Source organism: Magnolia sinica, chromosome 6, assembly GCF_029962835.1.
Source record: "Magnolia sinica isolate HGM2019 chromosome 6, MsV1, whole genome shotgun sequence".
NCBI lineage: Eukaryota > Viridiplantae > Streptophyta > Magnoliopsida > Magnoliales > Magnoliaceae > Magnolia > Magnolia sinica.
The window spans coordinates 93,313,917-93,333,607 of NC_080578.1; the positions used below are offsets into that span (position 1 = coordinate 93,313,917).

Sequence of the window (19,691 nt, forward strand, 5' to 3'; positions counted from 1 at the left end):
AAGAATGGTTGACTCAAATACCAAGACATTTATATTTATAATCCCACCTTCCCTAGGAGCTACGGATATGGCATAGGTGTCCATTATTGCCTACCCTATTGAATAAAAATAAGGGAGAAATACCACCGAATGTCTCCAAGAGCCAGCCAAATCGTTACTTAAAACTAACATATCTGCCTGCCTGTCAAAACTCAATACCAGGGAAACCCACCTCTCGATTCCTTGAACCACACCCCGTACACAGGTTTGGCCCCATCGCCTTGTGGGGTCCAGATATATTTCTACTTGTGAAATTTTTTCTACGACTTGTGTTGTGTTTGTGAAATCTATTCCATCTGTCATTTGAGTGAGCTAAGGTATGTGTTTTATCCAACGCGGTCCATCCATTTGTATGAGCCCAATAAATAAGGCAGATTCAAATCTAATGTGGACCACACCACAGGAGACAGCTGTGATTGGAAAGTTTTGGGATGAAGCTGATATTTGTGTTTTCTGTTCAAGCCCTTCTAGTACACCCATTGTCGGTTCACACTTTCACTGTTAGCCACCCCCACTAAGAATCGATCCAAGACTTCAAGTGTTGAAACGAGGCATCGTTCACTCAGTCTACCACTTGAGCTATGGATCAGGGTGTAGTAGGCCCGAGGTTTTTTTTAATGACAGGACGTTCAATCACAACCGTTTTCTTGTCATGTGGTCATCTGTCTCATTTTTAAGATCATGCTCTAAAATGATCTGGAAAAATAGATGGACGGCATGGATAAAACACATACATCAGGATGGGACCCATAGAGCAATGTCCCCATCCAAGCTGTCGTAGAAAATGTCCCCCGGAGGAAATCATCATCAATAAAATTCCGCGACTGGCGCACGAGCGGGGATTGGGTACGACCCCCACCAGGACGAAGCTATATACAGACGGTCCTACATGGGGCTCTGTGGGGCCCACCATAAATGCATGTGTTTTATCCAGGCCGTTCGTTCATTTTTACAAATCATTGTAGGTGATGTGCCCAAAAACGAGACAGATCAAATACTCAAGTGGACCACACCACAGGAGATAGTGGGGAATGAATGCCAACCACTGAAAACTCCTGGGGGCCACAAGTTTTGGATCAAGCTAATGTTTATATTTTCACTTCGTCTAGTTCTATGCGATCATATGAACACGTTGGATCGCAAATAAACATCAACATGGGCCCTAGGAAGGTTTCAACAGTGCGGTCATTATCACCACTGCTTCATGTGGTGTGGCCCACTCAAGCCTTCGATATCAGCCTCCTTTTTAGGATCATGCAGCTTGGATAAAAGACATCATGATGGGCCCCACAGCCCCTGACAGGAATGTCCGTCTTAGCTAAGTCCTGGTGGAGGTAGTACCCAAACCACACGCACGAGCCACCCACCTGGGATCCAGCTGTACAATTTGGGCCCCCAACCCAAAACCATTGCAGCGTCACGCATTACCTCATCCACAAGACCAGTAACCACAAGAACCAAGAACCCCACAGCATCCAAGACCGACCCCCCCATGAATAAACCCACGGCCACACAGACAAACAAAACAGGCCAGCAACAAGCAGCAGGAATCAAGTCTCGTGTCTCTTTAACTAAACCAGAGCCATGGAACTGTCCTGGACTCAGCCTCCCACAACTCGTTTCAGTCGACGGAATCTTTCTCACAGTCAGACAGCTTTGCTGGCATGTCTCCCCACTTGCATAACCCCATCCGATTTCCTTTCCCTCTCCAAATCAGCCCTCGGATTATAATAATCGGCTTCTGCTTTTTACGAGCTTGCTATAAATAAACCCCGAACTGAAAACCAAAGCCATGTCTAAGCACTCATCATTTCACAACACTGATCAAGGGCTTCACCTGCATTTCATCAGCATAATGAGCAACAACAAGGTCGGCACCATCCCCGTCCCCACCGCAGCTGCCTTCCGTGAAGGAATTCTAGGAAGCAGAAGACCTCCGCCAAAGAGAGGGCAGATTAAGTCCAGAATAGCAGCCAATGCATTCCACTCCATCGTCTCCATGCTTTCTAGAGCCGCGTCGCAGAAGCCACGTTCCAATAGGAAACCATATTCAAGGGAGACGATAGACACAAGACACTCTCGATTCAGATGAAATGTAATATGATAACAATCATTTCCATGTAACTATTTGCACATTTTAGTTTGTATGGAAAGATGTTATGCAGAACTGAAATTTTACAGTGCACCGAATGAATAGCATGTTGATGGCAATGCAGAGTTTTCATGACTAGTACACAGTGTGGCGAGAAGGCTGCCGCAGCTCTTCGGTCCTCAAAGAACATGTTGTGAACCATTGGGATGTTGTTCTGTAGATTGTTGTCGTTGTTGTTGTTGTTGCTGTTGTTGTTGAAGAGTCTCCTCGGGCTGGTCAGGATGGTCTGAACTGCTCGATGGTTTGGCACCAACGGAAATGAAGTTTTTGAACCACGCGCCTTGGTATCTGGGCGAGCCGCCTCTGTTGGAATTGCTTGGAGACTCCGGATTGGCAGAGTTGGAGGTCACTCCCAAGATAAATCGATACGCTACCTTGCTGGCAGTTACGATTTCTGTCTTAGCTTGTCTAAACTGCAAACACAAAAGGTGAAACTGCAGCAATTAAAAAGCTGGGTGCAGAAACCCAGGGAAACTGGTGGTTGCAGGAAAGAAAATGACTTGGTTCCCAAGCTGCTGAACTTATACAGAAAATCCCAGACATTGTGCAAGGCTGTGTTTGGCTGCACAATCGAACTGAATTGCAATTATTAGTTGAGTAGAAAGTGGAAATGACAAAATTGCAACCACATCCCTTAGTGTAGTCATATTGAGGGGCTATGCTCCAATTCGCAATTACATTGCTTTCAATGTGGACTGATAAGGCTACCTGCTCATTATGATTACGAAGAACAGTAACTGCAATCTGAAGAGTCCATTTCACTTTAACTATTCAAATCAACGGCGCAACCAAACGGACCCAAATTTCTAATTGCACAAATTTCCCCTCAGTATTATGCATGTATTTCTATTATGAAGCACTGGATCATAATCCCATCCAACCAACTTGGATGTAGACAAACTCAGTGCCACCTCTCTTGAAATTTGCATCTCATATTTCTGTGTTCTGGCAACTTCGGGTTTACAGATCCCATCCTGGCCTAAAAGAAAGAAGAATATATAAGAAAGCTAGTCTCCAATATTTTCAATGAATATTTCATCATGCATCTTTGTGTTCAATTTCAATCATGGAATGAGATCACAGAATTTTGAATCACGCTCATGCTCATCTTCCAGTATTTTGCCATAAACATTCTAACATATTCAATTCTCTCAAGGCATTGCTATGAATCACGCTCATGCTCGTCTTCCAGTATTTTGCCATAAACACTCTTAACATATTCAATTCTCTTAAGACGTTGCTATTGTTGTCCTCCCTTGTTTTCTTGTGATATTCACAACCTAGTTTTTAATTTTTTTTACACCAGTGACCTTGAGGTGTCAGAAATAATGGGTTGTAGTTCTTAATTTTTTACACTGGTGATTTTAAGGTGTCAGAAATAATAGGTTTTCCCATATAATGATATGCTTTCATGGGTTCATTATGGTGGAAACACAAATTAAAGGATCCAACTGCGAAATATCCCAACAGAAACAGTAATTTCAATTGAACTCTTTGAAGAGTATCTCTTAAAACCCAACAGTTGTAGAAGCACTAATATGGTTCACCATGTACAAAAAGCACCTAGGTGTGAAACATTTGACATCACCTGTCACTTGCAAAAGTTTCAAGTTCGACAAAGCCAAGGCCCTGTTTAGATCATCCCCAAAAAAGATATGGCAATAGCCACACACTGTAAATCCGTATATTGTGGGAGAAGGACCATTTGTCTCATTCCACAAAATGAGGATGTCAGGATGCATTAAAAGCTCCCATCCACAAGAAATGGCTCCAAAATGAGAATGGTTATGATCGCATCCTCATTTGAGCAGAAGTGGGCCTATCCTCATTTTGGGGTAACATCCAAACAGGCCCTTAGCTGATGTGAACGCTAATCTTTCCAATGCTCATTTTTTTGGCGTACATGAACACAAGCCATGTACCCCATAGTTCAGGAAGAGCCAGGGCTGCCACAACTGCCAACTAGATACTGCACACTCATGAAAGAAAACTAGAAAGCAAATTCATACCACAAACTATCAAGAATTTCATATGATATTTAGTTCAGAAATTATTGTTAGTTTTCATTTATGCCCTTGAACAGAGCAACCTATTTACGTCTAAGAACTGACTGGTGCCGTTGGGCTCAGAAAGATCATTGGAGAGGTTGCCACCTATCTCACAATAATGGTTTGGTCCTTGTCACAGCAATCTCATCCTTTGACAAAACTTAGTATGGCTTAAGTTGTTTATTTATTCTCTGTTGTCTAGAAATCCAAATTTGATTGTAGTCAGAAAATAGTTGTTTAGTCCAAACAGGAGAGTCTGTATGCATCTTTATAAACACAACTATGAGCTATATACGTACTACAGTCTATCTACAAAATCTTTAAAAGACAAAGTGCTTTGACTGACTCCTACAGTAAAGTATTTGTCTAGACAGGTGGACTACGGGCCTCCAGTAGTAGTGGACTAGAGGCATCCAGTCCATAGACTACGGGCCTCCAGTAGTAGTGGACTAGAGGCATCCAGTCCATAGTCCATCAACATCAGATATCTTTTTTTTTATATAGAAAGTTCTGCTGCTATTCTAGGTGTTTGTGCTGACAGTTTCTAGTTTCATCTTGCTTTCAGTTTTATCATGTAGGATTTTTCCTAAGATTCAATTCATGTAAGAGACCTCATAATGCCTTCAAATTGACTTGCTTGCAGCTTATACACATACTAGCAAACCTAATAGGAAGTAACTATGATATCAATAGGGGTGAAAGTCAAAAAAATAGTGCTTGGGTTAATGTTCAAAAGGTCAAGAAATTAAAACAAATTTCTGACTCTATGAGTGTCCAAGTCAAGATTAATAAAGACTTGATCATGGTATATATTAGGTTTTTCATGGGAGATTGATGGTCTTCGCGCTGACAATTCTATGGTCTTGATCAAGTTACCTTCAAATCTGGTCATGAAAGACACATTCTTTTTTTTTTTTGAAGACACAGGGTGTCCCTGCCTCTTTTTTGAAGTGAGACTAATCCCTGCAGATACACACAATCACCCACAGCCACGTGTATCGGGTAAAGCCAAGGAGGGGAATCGAACCCTCACCTATAGGGAGCAAACCTATGGTGAAGACCATTCGCCCAAACCTCTTTGGGTTAAACTGTCCCTAGGATAAATGTGTCTTTCATATGTGAAGACCCTCACATATGAAAGACACATTCTTGTCCCTAGAATTTTTAAACTGTCTATGATAAATGTTGGGCAATCATTGTAAACTTACTATTCGTTATGATAACACCATTATTGCTAATTGATTTTAAAAAACAAATCCAGAATGTACAAGTAATAGCAACTTCTAATTCATGTGAGGCCAAGATTTACTCGGGGCTGAAACATAGCTTGTGAGATGCTCTGGAATTCAGAATGTGCATGCTATAAGCAAAAACTTCCAAGATCCTTACACAAGGAGGTTAAGAAATTGGATCCAATTTCTGAAGGTCTGGATCCCAGTAAAATTAAATACTTGAAAAGTGAAGAACACACAAAAATGTGGTATTGTCAATTACACATTTCAATACATATATCCGGAAATTAAGTGTTTCAAGAATATGACCTGTCGAACATTAATCAACTGATAGAGAAAAAAAAAAATCAGGAAAAATAGAAAACAATAAGTGCACTGAACAATAAAAGCAAGTGTGTCTCACTCGTAATGCCGTATTTCCAGCAACTTCCATGGCAGCATCACCAGCATTGGCAAACCGGTTAACCCAAGCTGTGAAAGACACAAGATTATACAAAATATAGTGCTTATAAAAATGTGATCATCCCATGTTCTATCTCCAAAGAACAATCTAAAGAGATAATTTTCATTTAAAAAACAATCTACAGGGAAAAACAAATTAGAGGACAATACATGCATGTTAGTTCAGATTTCTAAACAGATTCATTTTCCATTATTCCCTTAACAAACAATCTAAAAGTTCCAGAGAAGGTTGTCAATGGGCCAGGCCGGGCTACATGCTGCCCAATCCCAGCCAAAAATCCTCTAGGCTAGCTACAACCCGCCCGTGTCTGAAAGAAAATCCAAACGTTTGCCCATGCCCAACCCATTTGACGGTCTATTTGCCCCATGACCAGCCCCGCCCAGCCCATGAACACGTGCACATGCCAAATGTGAAAATAACATGAAAATTTTAAGTTATTTCAGTCCAAGTAAAATGAAGAAGTCACAATTACAATTAAAGTGAATAACTAAGTCACAATTACAATTAAAGTGAATAACTAAAGCATGCATCTCATATCACTCATGTACATTACCTGCAAGACCCAAAAGGCCAAATTTTCATTCAAGAGGCTTCAGCAAGTGCTTCCAGCAGACTCTGTCTGCTAGGATGGGCCCCACCATGATGTGTTTCTGAATCCACTCTAACAATGAGATGTCCACAAAGGTTCCAAAACAGTAACAGTGGCCGTAATGGCCACCACCATTGCCGTTATGATATGAGCCGTAACAGCTGTTAAGGCCCCCTTATCGGCCGTTATGGCCGTTTCGACCCGGTAACGCGTAACAGTTATGACCAATACTGTTACGTAACGACCGTTACATAACCGATTTTGAATACCTTGCCATTGATTTTTTATAGGACCCACGGTGATGATTATGATAAATACACTCAAACCATTAGATGCCAAACAAAAATTAAGGCCTGGGGCCCAAAAATCAGGCTCATCTGTGATCCAGGTGGGCTACACCAAGGGAAACAGTTTGGAGGGTGGACGTGACCCTGTACACTGTTTGCAATCGTGTGGTCCACTTGAATCGTGGATGGGGCTGCTTTTTGAACCCTATGGCGAACAGTTGGTCACACATCTGATGGCCAGAGTAGATTCCAGAAACACATCACTGCGGAGCCTACCGTGGCCACCCACCCCTTTGCTTGCAGGTAAGCCATTTACATTTGGGTCACGACATCGCAGGAGACCATATATATATGGGCACAGACCAGGGATACTCCAAGCTGAGCCCAAAAAAATTCAGGCTTTTATACTTGGCCCAAGCCTGTTCCATGGGCCAAAGGCATGCCCAAACCCGGCCCAAATGCCTACCCAGACCAAAAGCCCATGGGCCAGGCTGGCCCATTGACAGTCGTAGTTCTATATACATCAAGTTCTGTTGAAAGAAGAGTAAAAGAACAAACCAAAACAGCAAATACTGAGAGCTTGTCCCAAATGTCATTGAAAGTCAACAGACACATTGACACGTGCAACTAAGTCTAAAGCACCTATATGTGAGGAAAAAAATAGTCACTTCCCTAAATAAACTTTTCTAACAAATACAGAATTTGTAAACTTTCTAATAGTCATTTATGCTGGGGAGGTAAAGTTGGGAACTCTGTAGTTGGTTAAATGTGTATCTAGCCACTCCTGGGTGACTCCTATCAATTGCATCAATGTATGGGACATCGTTCTTTTTCCTGTTTTTAGCAAATCATCGTTGCCTAATGCCCTATAAAAAGAGACATTTATGAATCCCATGTGCAACATATTTTCCATAAGGTGATTAATAAGCACATGGCCTTGGAAGTCCTATTGTGTCTCTGCAAAGCACAAGTATTCTGGCATCTTTACACAACTTCAACTTTCTGACATCTGTACAAAACTATGTACCCCTTGCCTGACGTCATCAGCATTACGGGGTCATAAATCAACCCTTGACTTTGGAAATATTTGTCCAGCACACGATAGACAGTCATCAATGATAGGGTGCAATGTGTCTTCGGAGATCAATGAGAAATTGTGGCAAGCAGTCATTACGAGATGTGCCCCCAAAACAAGGAATAACAATCCCCAGGAAGCTCTATTTGCAACTCAAGTTAAAACAACAGTGGGGGACAGTAACCAGCCGCCACCAAAAAACAAGGGCCTGGCACAAGGCAGCATTCAATATATCCTATGTTTCAGCCTATATATCAACCGATGTTTTTGGTATCACAGGTCAGCGAAGTGAAACCATCAAGGAATACAAGAACTCCCATGCATCGACAACAACACACGCCAATATATCCGGATATTTGCAATATTTCGCAAATACCATGTGATATTTGCGATATTTTGCCAACATATCATTGATATTTGCTCAATATTTGCCATATTTGCGATGTATCTATTGAAATCAGTTTTCTATTAAAATCAATAAATATAGAAAAGATATTTTTGAAAAAAAAAAAATTGGTAATTCAATGTGTTTTAATAACTCCACCTTAGTTGCTTTTAAAATAATAATAATAATAATAATAATAATAATAATAACTCCGCCTTGGTCATTTTGCATCAAAACACGAATTTGGTGGAGAAATCATTATTGGGGAGGGATTGCACAGCATTCTTTTGTCTGCTGGCACATTATTTTGCCCCCTAAACAATGGCAAATTATCATGCATCGTTTTTTTTCTTTCTTTCTTTTTTTGTATTGTTTTTAGCTCCAAGAGTGCAATCATGTTCTCCTGAAGTTTCACTGAAAAATTCCACGAGTTTTCCCAATGTTTCCCCCAAACTGTGATACATTTACGTAAAGTATGTAATGTTTCACGATGTTCCCACGATATTTCCCCTATCCAATGGTGCAATAATAGTGCAATGCCAATACTTTAGACGCTAGCTCAAGATCCCATACCTACAAGTCAGCTTGGAACAAACCATGGGGTGTCAATGAGATGTGAATCTCTTGCCAAAAACACAGGGGTCACATAACGCAGTTGCAGAGTTATGAACCATGTTTTAAAAAAAAATTTGAAAAAAAAAAAAAAAAAAAAAAAGGCTAGAGCATTGTATCATGGCCCAAGTGCTTACCCCAAGCATAGACTGTGCACCATTCAACTCACAGTCTCATCCTAAATGAGTCAACCCAGCCCCCAAGTGCAAACACCAATTGTTGTTTGCTAAACCCACTAGGATGCAAGAGAGAGACGAGATATATGGAATAATGATTCTACAGCACTTGAGCTCCAAAGCTTACAACCCTTTGAGGTTGGTTACAAATAAGGACTCCTCTCCTTGTATAGACCTATAAACATTCTAGACCCCTTACATCATGTCGCACCCCCATAAAGATAATGTCGCCAAATCTTTAATGCGAACACTATTGCAGCCAACTCCAAATCATGCGCGAGGTAGTTTTGCTAGTGGATCTTCAATTGGCGAGAGGCAAATGCTATAAAGTTCTCATTTTGCATTAGTACACAGCCTAAACGAGTCAGTGAGGCATCGGTATACACCACAAACCCTTCATTAAACTGGAGCGAATATCAACTCATCCTTCAGCTCTACAAACGCCTTCTCACAAGCCTTGCTCCAAACAAAAGATGTTCCCTTCCTAGTCAGTTTGGCAAGCGGGGCGGCTATACGAGAGAAATTTTAAATAAATCACCGATAATACCTTGTCAACCCAAGAAAGCTCCTGATCTCAGTAACATTAGTGGGCTGCTTCCATTTCAATATGGCCTTGACTTTTGAAAGACCAATTGCTACTCCGTCCTTCGAGATAACGTGACCAAGAAACTTAACTTCCTCCTACCAGAACTCGCACTTTTCCAACTTTGCATATAACTGGTGATCGCGCAAGGTTTGCAAGGCTACTCGAAGATGATGCTCATGCTCCTCTCAGGTGCGAGAATATACTAGAATGTTGTCTATGAAAACTATTACAAACTGGTCAAGGTAGGGGCGGAATACTTCATTCATCAATTGCATGAATACGGCCGAGCCATTAGTTAGCCCAAAGGACATTACTAGGAACTCAAAGTGGCCATAACGGGTGAGAAAAGTTATCTTACGGATGTCCTCACAGACTTGGACCTGGTGGTATACTGATCATAGGTCGATCTTTGAGAAGAATTGCGCCTCTATGAGCTGGTCGAATAAGTCATCGATCATCGGCAGTGGATGCTTATTCTTGATAGTCACCTTATTCAGCTCTCGATAGTCCACATTGAATCTCAACGACCTGTCCTTCTTCTTAACAAACAGCACGAGCGCTCCCCGCGGTGATTTGCTAGGGCAAATCAAGCCCAAAGCACACAACTCCTCCAACTGGGCCTGCAACTCCCTTAGTTCGATAGGTGCCATTCAGTATAGCGCCTTTGAAATTGGCACGGTGCCAGGCATTAAATCTATACATAACTCGACTGGCCTTCGAGGAGGCAGACCCAAAATATCTTGGAATACATCCGGGTATTCACATACGATCGGGACTTGCTCGACCACTCTTTTGGACACCTCTTCTCCCAATAGGCAGGCTACCAATGCCTTCAATGGTTTCTCCTTCTGCGAGACTCTATATTGGAATTGCGGTTGGCCGGGTATAAAGAAGGTGATTGTCTTTTCAAAACAGTCTAGAGTAGAATGATACGCGGCCAACCAATCCATGCCCAGAATAACCTCTTGCTCCGACATTTTCATCACAAACAAGTCGGCAGGCAAGGTACGATCTCCAATACTATTGGGCAGCCTTTCCACATCAGTCCTAAGATAGAATGTTCCCCTAAAGGTGTGGCTACGGTCAATTCTTTCACTAACTGTTCAGGCTCTGACCGCAACGCGTCTACACATGTTGATGAGATAAAAGAGTGTGATGCGCCAGAGTCAAACAATGCACGTGTAGGATAAGAAAAGATAATAAGTGTACCCTCGACTACTGCTCCTGACGACTGTGGGTCCACCTGCTGAAGACCGTATATGCGCAGCTGTGCTATTGGAGCAGGTCCTCTCTGCTAATGCTGGGGCAGTCGCTAGGGTGGTCATTGGGGAGGTTGTGGCAACTAAGGGCGGTCTCTATGTTGTTGCAATTGGTGAGGAGGTGGCTATTGATGCTGAGGTTGGTGTGCTAGAGGTCTTAGAGGGTAAGGGCAGGTCTGTTGCTGCAGTCGGTAGGGAGGCCTTTGCTGCAGGTGTTGTCGATCGATAAAGACTTCCAGTGGGTTGGGGCAAGATTTAACTTGATGTCCCACTCCACCACACCGATAACACTGTCCCCTAAATAACTACCTCTATGCTTCTCTCTGGAATTGTTAAGCAACGGGTCCTTGCCTCGCTGGTCGTTTTGCAGCATGCATCTGACCATTAGGGGCTAGCTACCTTCCACTTGCCATTATGCTTCATTCTCCGATGCGGCTGCTCTCTGCCCTTGCTCTCCTCTTTCAAATCAACCTCAACAATCTTGGCCCAGTCCACAACTTCTTCAAATATGGGAAGACGATGGGGTAATACTTTGTTGCGCAGAATCCCATGTAGCCCTTTCTCGAACTTCCTCGCCTTCTTACTCGAACTCCTGTCCAAATAGGGGGCAAAGCGAGACAGCTCTACGAACTTGGCCTCGTACTAGATCACTGTCATCATTCCCTGCTCTAAGGATTGGAAGAGGCCATCATCTCTCGGACACTTTCGGGAAAATACTTTTGTTCGAATCGCTCAATAAAAGTGTCCCGAGTCCAAACGATATTCGGCCCACCCTCTCTCTTTACTGACTACCACCATAAATTTGCTTCTCCTTCAAACATAAAGGTGGCTAATGTCACTCGCTGCTCATTGGGACAACCCATGGCATCTAGGATCTTTACCTGTGCCCGCCACCTATTTGCTTCTAACGGGTCGGGTTGGCCCATGAATCGCAGTGGTCCTAAGGCTCGAAACTCACGTAGCAAGCTACTCTGATCAGTCGTAGTCAATGCCTCTGTCGATCTCCTTTCCCGTTGCTCCATCATTGTCACCATGGATCGAAGAATATCATGAATAGAGGTCGTGTCACCGGGTGTAGCTGGTGTCTGGGGCCACAGCTCCTCGTATGAATCTCGATCCTCTGTTGGCCTAGCCCTAGTCCTTCTCTTGGGTGCCATGATCTACAGTAGGAAATGGATGATGCTATTAGTTAAGCTTTTCACATGACGCATTAGGGTTCTAAGTTCTCCTAATTCATCATAATAAGGGGACCTTACTGGTTGGTCAAGTCCTTGATCGAGGGATCCCTCGGTGTAAGGTTCTATTTTCTTTTTGGGGATCCTTTGCCCTTCTAAGTTGTTAAGTCAGGATCCTAACTCCAATTTCTAAGTTCTCTTCTCCTTTTTCTCTGTTGCTTGTCCACAGGTAATCCCTATCTCATGCTTTGATACCACCTCTATCGCGCCCCAAATCTGGCATCTTGTACTAGTACTACAGAGTCTCAGACCAGACACGCGACGGGTTGAGCTCCGAGTACAGCACTCGACGTCCATGCATCAAATCCCGAGCTTGATGCCCGACTATAAATTTCAGGGGTATATTTTTTTTGTAGTATCACAACAAAGACAAGCATCCACTATATACAAAGTAAAGTTTCCATTACACATTCATTACGTACGTTTTCAACTCACATACATCACATACACATCTAAAAACCCCATAATACAATTCCATAAAGAAAACAAGATGCCCATGATCTATTCATAATCCTTCAATCTTCTAGTCTTTCTTCACGTCCATACCTGGTAAAAAGAAACGAAGATTAAGGCTTATAAAGCCCAATGAGTACACGTGTGTGCAGTGTGTCCTACATGCAACCCAATGAATATACCATGAATGAGTCATGCGAGATGGGAAGCATGTAGTATATATAAGGTATGATATCAATATCAATGCAATACAATGCACGTACGCCATAATCATGTTTTGGAGCAATGATATAATCACTACCAGACCAGACTACTACGGGTTGTCATAGCCACATCATCATCATTATCATGTTATTGTACCACATCAGGATAACTATATAAATAACTCGGGAAACACTATGGTTGACACCCATGCATACCGGGCAACAGTAATCGACCTCGCATACCTGTCCTGCTTAAATGGGAATTGCAACTTAGGCACAAAAGTGGTCCAAGCTATGTTGGAGGGTGCATACTTATATAGATAAGGGTGATTAAGGAGGTAGTTTCTAGAGTTGGCATAGGTGGATGGTCGTCCTTATTTCAAGGAGAGTTTGTCCCACTTAAGCATGTTTAAAAGGCCCTAATGACCCGTTTAAGTGAGAGCCAACTTTCTAGAAAAGTTGAAGACAAAATGCTAGGCTCTCCTGATGCAGGACAATTAATCACTTGCTATAAAAGCTCGAACTGTTAGAGTATGGCGAATTAATCCATTTATCTCATACAACAGGCCCCACATCGCATGGGTTAGGACCTCGGCCGAACCCCCTTCAAGGGCCCCAAATCACATAGACCGCCCACCCCGAGTGTCCTCGCATCCCACGGGCTACCCCACTTGAGCCCGATGTGAAATGCCCCAACATTAATCACCCCCGGTGAGGAGTCTCGAACACAAGACCTCCCCCGTGGGCCCCAAATCACATAGGTCACCCACCCCAAGTGTGTCCCTGCATCCCACAGGCGACCCCACTCGAGCCCGGTGTGAAAATACCCCTGCATTATCTCCTTAATTTAAAGAGATATTAATGACTTTGGTTGCATGGAACTTTATTAGTTGAGCAATAATCACTTTTTAGGCTAATTTATTGTGTTTGGTGGCCCTTAATGGTGTTTAGAAAGTACCTAATAATTTCTAGAAGAGGATGAGGTGTCCTCTCTCCCCTTAATTTAAGGAAAATGTTGGCTTTCATAAAAAGTGTGATGTTACCTTAATAAAGTCACTTTAATTAGGTTTTAAGGCCATGTTAGGATATAAATTATGAGGATTTGATTAGTTTAATGACTTGCTTAGAAAACTTTCCATGGTATCATGAAGGACACCGTGCGCATGAGCATTGTTCAGTTCTTCACGCGATATCTCGCGATCGAGAGCTCGTATCGGCACGCAAAGGGTACCAATTGGTTCGTGGCGACGGCGCAGTCGTGCTGACGTAGATTTTGAGTTCGCGGGGTTCCGTTCACTCGAATGTCTACTTGCGTGCTAGGTTAGGGTCTTGTCAGGAAGGTTTGAGGACCACAAAGGGTATCAAAATGTACAGTTCGGATACTACTAGGTTGTGGGTATTACAGGTATCTATTCTCCCAGAGCGAGCTGAATCTGACGCAGAGGCGATGGTTAGAATTATTGACGGACTACGAATTTTCCTTACAATACCACCCAGGCAAGGCAAACGTGGTAGCAGACACCCTTAACCGCCAGCCCCGAGGAGTTATCACCCAGCTTATGGTTCAGGAATGGCAAATGTTGGAAGTGGCACGAGATTATGACTTTGAGCTAGATCTCCAATCAGCTACCGCTCAATTAGCAAACCTATCGATCCAGTCAATTCTAATATCTCGAATTATAGAGGCTCAACAATTTGACCCAAAGCTTATGGCTTGTCGCAAGGACATCCCAGATGATGGTCCATGAGATTGGCAAGTTGGAGCTGACGGTGGGCTATGTTTCAAGGAGAGATTGTGTGCCAAATGACCCAAAGCTTAGGCGAGATATATTAATTGAGGCGCACCGATCTAGATTCACCATCCACCCGGGCTAGACGAAGATATATCAAGACATTAAGAGGCAGTATTGGTGGCGAGGGATGAAGCGCCACACAATGTGACACCTGCGAGAGGGTCAAAGCAAAAACATCAACGACCCTCAGGTCCCTTGCAGCCTTTAGAGATCCCACAATGGAAGTGGGAGCACGTGACAACCGACTTTATCATGGGATTGCCTAGGACTTGGCACAGCCACGATGCCATATGGGTTATTGTTGACCGCTTGACGAAGTCAACACATTTTTTATCAATCCGCACTACCTACTCGATTGATAGACTCACTCGATTATATGTGGATGAGATCGTCAAGCTGCATGGGGTCCCAATTTCCATAGTGTCCGACCAAGACTCGAGATTCAAATCTCAGTTTTGGAGGAGCTTTCAACGAGCTTTAGGGACGACCTTGTAGTACAGCACAACATATCACCCTTAGACAAATGGGCAGATTGAGAGGGTCAACCAGATCCTCGAGGACATGATCAGAGCTTGTGTATTAGATTTCGGAGGGAGCTTGGATGAGCACCTGTGTCTTGCTGAATTCGTGTCCAATAATAGTTTACAGGCGACTATTGGCATGGCCCCTTTTGAGGCACTATATAGTTGACCTTGCAGATCACCCAACTGTTGGGTAGAAGTGGGGGAACGAAGTTTGCTTGGGCCCGAGATAGTTCAGCAAACCTCAGAGAAGATTGACCTCATTAGGAGGAGAATGCGTACAACCCAGAGCCGGCAAAAGAGTTACACTAACCGTCAGCGGAGGGAGTTGGAATTTGAGGTCGAGAGCCATGTTTATCTCAAGGTTCGGCCGATGAAGGGCGTAGTGCGATTTGGAAAACATGGGAACCTTGCCCCACGCTACTTAGGACCTTTTGAGATAGTAGAGAGGATTGGACCCATGAAGGGTGTTCATGACGTATTCCATGTATCCATGCTTCGGAAGTGTGAGCCGCATATGGAGCGAGTTATTGACTAGCAGCCGATAAAGGTTCGTGAGGACACGTTGTATGTAAAGCATCAAGTCTGCATTTTGGATCGAAAAGAACAAGTCCTCCAAACCAAAACCATTCCACTAGTTAAGGTGTAGTGGGGACATCATAGCAAAAAAGAAGCCTCACGGGAATGAGAGGATGATATACGTGAGAGATACCCTCATTTGTTCGCTTGATACTTGTATATGACGTACAAAGAGTGTTTAGTGAATATCGTCGATGTACGTTTTCTTTGTCGAAATAAAACAGTCCGTATAATTTCTCACCTTCGAGTTGTGTTACTCAATTTCAACCCTAGAACAAGAAAATTTTGAGGACGAAATTTTTGTGAAGGGGGTTTTCGTTGATGTACGTTTTCTTTGTCGAAATAAAACAATCTGTATAATTTCTCACCTTCGAGTTGTGTTACTCAATTTCAACCCTAGAACATGAAAATTTTGAGGACGAAATTTTTGTAAAGGGGGTAGACTTGTAATACCCACAACCTAGTAGTATCCGAACCATACATTTCGATACCCTCTGCGGTCCTCGGACGTTCCCGACAGGACCCGAACCTAGCACGCAAGTAGAAATCCGAGTGAACAGAACCCCGCGAACTCAAAACCTACATTAGCACGACCGCATCGTCGCGACGAACCCATCGGTACCCTTCGCGTGCCGATACGAGCGCCCGATCGCGAGATATCACGTGAAGAACCGAACAATGCTCATATGCAAGGTGTCCTTCATGATACCATGGAAAGTTTTCCAAGTAACTCATTAAACTAATCAAATCCTCATAATTTATAACCTAACATGGCCTTGAAACTCAATTAAAGTGACTTTATTAAGGTAACATCACACTTTTTATGAAAGCCAATATTTTCCTTAAATTAAGGGGAGGTAGGACACCTCACCCTCTTCTAGAAATTATTAGGTACTTCTCAAACACCTTTAAGGGCCACCAAACACAATAAATTAGTCTAAAGAGTAATTATTGCTCCATTAATAAAGTTTCATGCAACCAAAGTCATAAATATCTCCTTGAATTAAGGAGAGCCTAGCATTTTGTCTCCAACTTTTCTAGAAAGTTGGCTCTAACCTAATCAAGGGTCATTAGGGCCCTTTAAACATGTTTAAGTGGGACAAACTCTCCTTGAAATAAGGACGACAATCCACTTATGCCAACTCTAGAAACTACCTCCTTAATCACCCTTATCTATATAAAGATGCACCCCCAACACAACTTGGACCACTTTTGTGCCTAAGTTGCAATCCCCATTTAAGCTAAGAGAGGGAGAGGGAGGGGGGAGGAGGAGGTGGGACACACATCGAGGCCTTACATGAAGCCCATCCAACACCATTTAGGAGATCCATACCATCAATCATGTGAGTACACACCCCTTTCACTTGGCCTTTGATTTTCTTTATGTTGTGAATGATGATTATTATAATCTTGATGTAATGGTGGTAATGATGGTGAGGGACCGACCGATGGTGTGCCCCACCATGATGTTTGGATGCAAACCAAACCTATCATGGCCCTACATGTACATGGACAAAGAGGATTAAAAAAAAAATCTGTTTAAAACGTAACTTAGGTGGGAACCATTGATCATGGACCCCAACATTATGTTAATTAGCGATCCAAACCGTTCATAAGGTCACCGGGACTTGGATGAAGGGACCATACAAATTTCAGCATGATTTAAGGAGCCACTATAATCTTTAATTGTCATCTAAACCACCCATTTGTTGGGACCCACTCGAGTGGCCAGCCCCTCACACACGTTTACCCCTACCCACCAACCACACACACCTATACACATGTAATATAATAGTAATAAAAAAAATTAAGAAAAATTAAAAAAATAAAAGAAGAAGAAAGAAGCTTGGAGGAGGTGACGCCCTCTGAATGTTGCACGTCCAGAGAGGGACGTCCCTGTCCTCCTTTGGGGCCATCACACTATAGGGCTCAACATGGCTACACCATGATGCATGCGCTAAATCCACACCATCCATCCGTCATCTCAGCCCCAGCTATTGTATGGGCTTAAAAATTAAGCCGATCACAAGCTCAAGTGGACCATACCACTTGGACAGTGGGATTTGAGCATTTATTGCTTAAATTATTTCAGGGCCCATCTTGATGATGTGAGGTAAATCCATGTCGTCCATTCATTTCGCCAACATATTTTATGCCATGGGCCGAAAAACGAAGCCGATCCAGGTCCCTGGTGGACCACGCCATAGAAAACAATGGCGATAATGACACTTACTCCTGAAACCTTTTATGGCCCACCATGATGTTTCTGTACATCCAACTTATCGAATATAGGGCTCATTAGGCCACCATGAGTTAGAGAACCCGATAGACAGAGTAGATCGTCCTCATGTGGGCCCCACCCATGAAAAAAAAAAAACATTTTTTTCCAGTGGAGGCTGCTTGTATGCTTGTGGAGGCAAAATGTGTGGGACCCATAGTCAACCCCACCATGATGAATGTATCTAATCCACACTGCCCACTAGCTTCAACAGATCATTTTAGGCCATGGGCCGACATATGAGACAGATCAGATCTTAGAGTAGGCCGCACGAAGGGAAATAATTCATAGATGTTGAAACATTCCAAGGCCCATCACGGGCTCCATGTTCATCCAAACCAGTTCCAGTCAGATCCTATTGGACCCCATTCGAGCTGGCCAAGATAGTGGACGGAGTAGATCATCCGCTTGACGCCCAGCTTTATATCGTGTGCAAACGAAATAAAATAAAATAATAATAAAATAGATCAGTATTGTGGCATGAACTAGGCCCTACTCATGGGACCCATCATGATGTATAGGTTTAATCTACACCGTCCATCTGTTTCTTCGGATCATTTTAGGCCATTAGCCCAAAAATAAGACAGATCCAGATCTCAGGTGGACTACACCACAGAAAATAGTGACTTCCACCATTAGGACATGCTCAGGGCCCACTACAATGTTTATTTTCCATCTAACCTGTCCATGAGGACACAGATCGGGGTAAAGAGAAAACATGGATATCAGTTGGATTCAGAACATATAGGAGGCACGTTGTCCCAGTTGTGGCCCATTTTGTGGACCCATCATGTGTACCACCATAATGTACATGTAAGATCCAAACCATCTGTCTAATTTTCCCGATTAAATTAGGGTATAAGCCGGAGACTAAGGTGGATCCAGATATTGGGTGGACCGCACGACATAACACAATGTTAACTTATTAACACTGTCGAAACTCCCATGGACTTGCCGTGATACACTTAGTATGTGACCACATTGCCCGTCCACCCTAAACACCCACTAGTATAGAACCATGTCGAGCCAGAGTCGCTAATGAAATATCCATCCCGCAAAGAATGAGGTGTAATTGTGAATGCAAACAATGCTCGTTATGGATGATATTAATGATCTTAGTAATTATGGTTAATAGAAGTATGCAATTTAATGTCTTCATTAACATTTCTCTACTTTCTAGCATGCTAAATTCATTTACCTAACCATGTTGATATTAATCATACTCATGCACCATGGAATGTTGGTACGTACAAGTGTACCTCAATACATTTGTTCATGGGTAAGATATGTCCTTTACAGTTTAGTCACATGACCGTGGATTGTTATAGTTGATAGTGGCACATGACGATTATATATAATTTTTCTGGCCTAAAGGTTAAGCGGACCCTAAACTCATGACATTACACGCATAATACATGCACTTGAACGTATGCCTTAGCATAATTGCTTGAATTCATGCATAATCGTGACATACACAATGATGGAAATACCATAGTCGGGCTGTATAACATGAGTTGGATCTTAACGGCAAAATGTGCATCTATGATGATGCCTTGGGTTATCCCTAAAAGGGACGGGACACCGGAAGTGCTTAATAGTAGGGGTATATAGAAATCCCTTGGGTTGAAAGTCCCTAAACCCCAATGCTAGCTAGGGATGCCTCACCATCGGGCCGAGTGGATACATGGGCCATGGATTTTACTCCCACTGACAAAACCGGGTTGAG

At 42.9% G+C, this 19,691-nt stretch overlaps 1 protein-coding gene across 1 annotated transcript in view; it reads right to left on the reverse strand.

The window, feature by feature from the left end:
- Nucleotides 1-2,104: 2,104 nt before the first annotated feature.
- Nucleotides 2,105-19,691, reverse strand: part of LOC131249101 (deSI-like protein At4g17486) — a 29,562-nt gene continuing 11,975 nt past the window's right edge. Inside the window, exons 3-4 of the mRNA XM_058249666.1 lie at nucleotides 5,875-5,942; nucleotides 2,105-2,604 (exon numbers count right to left, since the gene is read on the reverse strand). Of these exons, the coding sequence (XP_058105649.1) occupies nucleotides 2,311-2,604; nucleotides 5,875-5,942 (362 nt within the window). The 3' untranslated portion in view covers nucleotides 2,105-2,310. The remainder of the gene's footprint in view (nucleotides 2,605-5,874; nucleotides 5,943-19,691) is intronic.